Source organism: Megachile rotundata, chromosome 3 (genome assembly GCF_050947335.1).
Source record: "Megachile rotundata isolate GNS110a chromosome 3, iyMegRotu1, whole genome shotgun sequence".
NCBI lineage: Eukaryota > Metazoa > Arthropoda > Insecta > Hymenoptera > Megachilidae > Megachile > Megachile rotundata.
The window spans coordinates 4,412,789-4,418,985 of record NC_134985.1 but is presented as its reverse complement, the minus strand read 5'-3'; the positions used below and the strand labels follow the sequence as shown (position 1 = coordinate 4,418,985).

At 36.8% G+C, this 6,197-nt stretch overlaps 1 protein-coding gene across 1 annotated transcript; it reads right to left on the bottom strand.

The window, feature by feature from the left end:
* Positions 1-429: 429 nt before the first annotated feature.
* On the bottom strand, positions 430-1,158 carry LOC105663097 (general transcription factor II-I repeat domain-containing protein 2A-like). The gene has a single exon (XM_076529591.1). The coding sequence runs from the start codon at positions 1,156-1,158 to the stop codon at positions 430-432; it is 729 nt and encodes a 242-aa protein (XP_076385706.1).
* Between the last annotated feature and the right edge of the window lie 5,039 nt (positions 1,159-6,197).

The window sequence follows — 6,197 nt, the reverse complement described above, 5'->3', positions numbered from 1 at the left end:
TTGTAGAGCTTGATCTTCTTGCATCTCTATTAATTCTAATTCTCCAGATGCTTTTTGGGTCATAATTATACTGGAAATGGAAAACTCACCTTGAATTATGTTAATTTCAAATGGATTCAGAAAAAAATCTAGAGACGATTTAAAATATTTCAAGTCTTGAAATCTATTTTGGAATTCCGTCAATATTCCTTCTAGCTTTTTTATATACTCGTTGAGTTTTTCTTATTTAATATTGGAACAAATTTTTTTAATTCGAGGAAAATGAAAAAATGTTTCATTTTTAATGTCCTTTTGAAAAAGTTGCAATTTAGTTTGAAAACTAAATATACACTGTGAGAGGTCAGATATTATTTTATCTTTCCCCTGCAATTGTAAATTCAGTGTTTGCAAATGTTCCAAGACATCAGTCAAAAACATCAAGTCTTGTAATCACTCGTCATCGTCTAATTCAGAATAAGTTATTTCCTTTTTTTTTAGAAATGCAGTTATTGGATCAAACAAATCTACAAAACGATTTAATACGTTGTAGCTAGATAACCATCTAACAATGCAAAAGAAATTAATGTCATTTGGAAGTTCTTCGTCCTTTAATTCTTCAAGGAAATTTTTGAATTCTCGATGATTTTTTGCATTGGTGCGAATGTAATTTACAATGTGTAATACTGTTTTCATAACATCAGGATATTTTAAATATTTTTTAACCAGATGTTCTCGGTGAATTATGCAGTGAATCGGTATAAATTGTGGAATTTGAGAATCATCTATTAAAAGCCCAATAAGACCGATTTTTTTACCCAGCATTGCCGGAGCTCCATCAGTTGCAATGCTTACAAGTTTATTAAGAGGCACATCAAAAGTTTTCATTATGGAATCTAATGCATTTTTAATATCGACACCGCGGGTTGACTCTTGAAGTGCTACTAAATCTAATAATTCTTCTTTAACAACGAAATCAAGTGAAACAAAACGTATGAAAACTGCCAATTGTGGAAGATCTGTGATATCTGTCGATTCGTCAAGGGCTAAGCTGAATGCAATACAGTTCTTCAAATCATTTTTTAAATTATATTCAAGAGATGTATTAATTGCAGTTATGCGTCGTTTGGTTGTGTGTCTCGAGATGGGAATTTTGCGAAACAACTTTGTGCAATGCTGCATTATTTGGATCTAAAACTTTGAGTACACCTTCCAAGTTTTTTTTAATAAACTCTCCCTCTGCATACGGGCGTTTTGCACGAGCAATATTCCAGGCAATAACAAAACTGGCTTCAGCCACATTATTAGCTTGATTGCTAAAGGTCATCAAAGTTGACTGTTGTTTATTTAAATTTGATTTTAAAGAAACAAGTTTATCTGATCTTAATTTGGAATTTGGTGGATATTGATTAGAAAATTGAGGATGATTGGTTTCATAATGTCGACGTAAATTGCTAGCTTTATAATTTTTGACCGTAGAATTACAAATAACACATAATGCTTTTCCATCATTGTCAATAAAAAAGAAATTCTCCTCCCACTCATTATTAAAACTTCTATTTTCTTGCTCGTATTTTCTTTTTTTATTTTCGTTCTCTGTCGTCATATTTTTAAAAGAACTGGAAATAAATAAAGAAATTTAGAAAATACAAGTTTTGTGTTATTAAAACAATAACAACACGTGTTACATACTACGAAACAAATTTAGTTAACTTACCAAAAATTCCAGATTACAAATTATATCCGTAGCAAAAGTGATACAAATTGTTTCTTCCAGAGTACAATGTCAACTGTTCGTTGCAATGAAAGTATGCCGTACGCCACTGTTTACGAGGTGTAACAAAAGTAACGAGACTAGGTCTGTAGCTTGAAAAAACAATGGAATTGGCAGCAATTGTTTTTATGGCATCATCCCACATACCTCCTCTATGCATGTTGCCAATTTCGATTGAATCAGTCATACCATTTGGAAGTATTGCGTTATTTAGTGAACACGTGCAACTGCATTCTGCCGGAAAAATGTCTAACGTAAAAACCGAACAGCGAATAAACATCAAGTTTCTTGTAAAATTTGTTGAAATCTTTTGTAACATGTGATGAGACGTGGATTTTTACCTATGACCCAGGAAGTAAGCGCCAGTCAATGGAGTGGAAGTCTCCAGGATCCCCCAAACCCAAAAAAGCACGCATGTCAAAATCAAAATTCGACATTAATGGAATTGTAATGATTGAATGGTTTCCCAGTGGTCTGATTGTTAACTAGCACTATTACATTGATGTATTAAAAGGACTTCGTGAAAAAATTAGAAAAAAAAGGCCACAGTTGTGAAGCGATGGATGGCTGTTGCACCAGGACAATGCACCCGCTCACACGACACTGTCTGCCAAGCAGTTGCTGACCAGTAAAAATATCACTGTGATAGGGCATCCTCCTTATTCACCTGATTTGGTTTCATGCGACTTTTTTTTTATTTCCTAAAGTTAAATTTTGCTTAATGCTAACCCATTTCACCTCAGTTAAAGAGGTTCAGGTAGAAACGGAGAATCTTCTGGAGGGGCTTCCAAAAACCTCGTTCCAGAACTGTTACCAGCAATGGCAGCACCGAATGCAAAAGTGTGTGAATGCTGAAGGGGACTACTTTGAAGGTGACAATGTCACGGAGAACTGATTTTGAAGGTACAATGATTTATTGGACTAGTCTCGTTACTTTTGTGCCACACCTCGTATGTTCATTCGCCCAGTTTTCGATGAGTCATATCATTCTTAACTTGGACGGAAATGAAATTTGTTACAACGTTGCACTTAGTCTTTCATATTTGTTGTCAGTAATTTCAAAGACATTTTGAAACACATACGGAACGATAATAATTTTTTAAAATATAATAGCACAAAAATGAAAAGGGAACTTGGGTACATTTATCGAGAGCCACAAATAATCTTTCAAAGAGCCGCATGTGGCTCGCGAGCCGCAGGTTGGCCACCCCTGTTATATTACATATTTTATTAGAAGACATTGTTACACTGGCCACGGATCGCGGTTTCGTTCTCGATCGCGAGGCACATGTCGCGAACGGTTGCCATGCAACGATGATCTGTTGAACGACTGCGGCGTCGATCGACAGTCGTCGTTTATTGTCGAAAGAAACGTGTCGAAATAAAATGTATCATTGTTTCTAACCGAAAAATCTGTTTTCTTGCTTTCCAGATAATATAGTGTAAATTATTTATGAATATTCGTTCACGTGTTTTCATTCGTCCTATTTACGGGTCGGACTCACAGTGAAAATTAGTGAAAATTAGAAAAAAGTGACAGAAAAAAGTGATAATAAAAACTAATAATGAAAGATGACAGTGAAGTTACTTGAGCGTTTCTCGAGAGTTTCTGTATGGTGATTTATTTATGCTATCAGTAAGAATCAGTGGATCGACCCGGTGACAGAGATACATTTTCATCGTGATTATTTACGGTTCAATGGGTGAGTTACATTTAAATTTGTTAATTATTCAAATTCAAATTTTTATTTGTTGAATGGAAAGGTTATATCATTTTTTTAAAATAAGAATTTGTTCTTTTTCATCATCACAATATCTAACGAGAATAATTTTCCATATTTTATCTATTATTTCTTTGCGATAACAAATAAATGTATCGAATAAATTCGACTTATTCTAATTACGTGAGTAAGGACTAATTTCTTTATTTCTTATGCATTAATAAATGATAATTCAATAATAATTCAGATTTTTTCATTCGTTTTTCAATGTAACTTTCATCTAACAGCTTTCTATCATACCGACGCTATACCGAAGTGGTATCGATACGTTTGTTCACGATTACGATCGACCGTCATTTTCGAAGCTGTCGCTCTCGCGTCTGAGCGCGCGAAATCCTCGCACTCTAATTGGTCCGTGTTTTTCCTTAATAATTCAAAAACGAAGCTTCAAACCCCATTTTTGCAAAGGAAAATCTTGTTCAGAATGACGTCCTCTACTATCTCTTTCAGGGAGTAACACTAGTTACGGGACACCCTGTAGTTTATAAGGAATCTGTGCATACTGTTCTCACAGTTTTAATGATTTTTGTTACGGCGTAACAAATAACGTATAAATCAGAATACACATAAAAATTTTAGGAAAAGGTTTACGACGTGGCGAAAGAAAGTAATCGCTTTTGAAGACCTTCAATTTAGTATCCGTACCATCTGTGTACCAGCACTAGGATGGTACGTGACAATTTAGTTTTTAGTAAATTCATTTATTGATACATCATTAGTCGAATCTTTGGCTTCAGCGGTGCAGGCCATGTCATAAACCTTGCGGACCCAAAGGTCGAAACCTACCTGAACCTGGCACCCGACTTTCAAAAATTTTATTTCTTTCAATTGCATCGTATTTAGCATCGTTTGTACCCATTTGTACCACCTTTGTTTTCGTTTGTACCCCAAGGGGTGAAAAGTTACTAGGGGGTGAAAAATACCCCAGCACCCCACTTTAACATTTTTTAATTCTTCCAAGCCATCATAAAAAGGGACGTCCGTAGAGGTTTGTACCACCCTCACTTTCGTTTGTACCCCAAGGGGTGCGTTTGTACCGCGTTTTGAAAGTACGTCCAAGGGGTAACTTCGCCATTTTTTGAGATATTCCAAATCTTCTTGCGGGTGCTGATTCCTAGTCGTTTGTACCCGTTTGTACCACCCTCACATTTGTTTGTACCCCAAGGGGTGCGTTTGTACCGCCTTTCGGAAGTACCCCCAAGGGGTAACTTCGCCATTTCTTGAGATATTCCAAATCTTCTTGCGGGTGCTGATTCCTAGTCGTTTGTACCCGTTTGTACCACCCTCACATTCGTTTGTACCTCAAAGGGTTCGTTTGTACCGCGTTTTGAAAAAAATCCCCTAGAGGTAACTTCGTCAATTTTGAGAATTTTTCAAATCTTCATGGGGGTGCTGTTTCCTCTTCGTCTCTAGAGGTTTGTACCACCTTTACTTTCGTTTGTACCTCAAAGGGTTCGTTTGTACCGCGTTTTAAAAAAAATTCCCCTAGAGGTAACTTCATCAATTTTGGGAATTTTTCAAATCTTGTTGGGGGTGCTGTTTCCTATTCGCCTGTGGAGGTTTGTACCACCTTTACTTTCGTTTGTACCTCAAAGGGTTCGTTTGTACCGCGTTTTGAAAAGAATCCCCTAGAGGTAACTTCGTCAATTTTGGGAATTTTTCAAATCTTGTTGGGGGTGCTGTTTCCTATTCGCCTGTGGAGGTTTGTACCACCTTTACTTTCGTTTGTGCCTCAAAGGGTTCGTTTGTACCGCGTTTTGAAAAAAATCCCCTAGAGGTAACTTCGTCAATTTTGGGAATTTTTTTAATCTTCTTGGGGGTGCTCTTTCCTATTCGTCTCTAGAGGTTTGTACCACCTTTACTTTCGTTCGTACCTCAAAGGGTTCGTTTGTACCGCGTTTTGAAAAAAATCCCCTAGAGGTAACTTCGTCAATTTTGGGAATTTTTTTAATCTTCTTGGGGGTGCTCTTTCCTATTCGTCTCTAGAGGTTTGTACCACCTTTACTTTCGTTCGTACCTCAAAGGGTTCGTTTGTACCGCGTTTTGAAAAAAATTCCCCTAGAGGTAACTTCGTCAATTTTGGGAATTTTTCAAATCTTGTTGGGGGTGCTGTTTCCTATTCGCCTGTGGAGGTTTGTACCACCTTTACTTTCGTTTGTACCTCAAAGGGTTCGTTTGTACCGCGTTTTGAAAAAAATCCCCTAGAGGTAACTTCGTCAATTTTGGGAATTTTTCTAATCTTCTTGGGGGTGCTCTTTCCTATTCGTCTCTAGAGGTTTGTACCACCTTTACTTTCGTTCGTACCTCAAAGGGTTCGTTTGTACCGCGTTTTGAAAAAAATTCCCCTAGAGGTAACTTCGTCAATTTTGGGAATTTTTCAAATCTTGTTGGGGGTGCTGTTTCCTCTTCACCTGTGGAGGTTTGTACCACCTTTACTTTCGTTTGTACCTTTAAAGGGTTCGTTTGTACCGCCTTTTGAAAAAAATCCCCTAGAGGTAACTTCGTCAATTTTGGGAATTTTTCAAATCTTGTTGGGGGTGCTGTTTCCTGTTCGTCTCTAGAGGTTTGTACCACCTTTACTTTCGTTTGTACCTCAAAGGGTTCGTTTGTACCGCCTTTTGAAAAAAATTCCCCTAGAGGTAACTTCGTCAATTTTGGGAATTTTT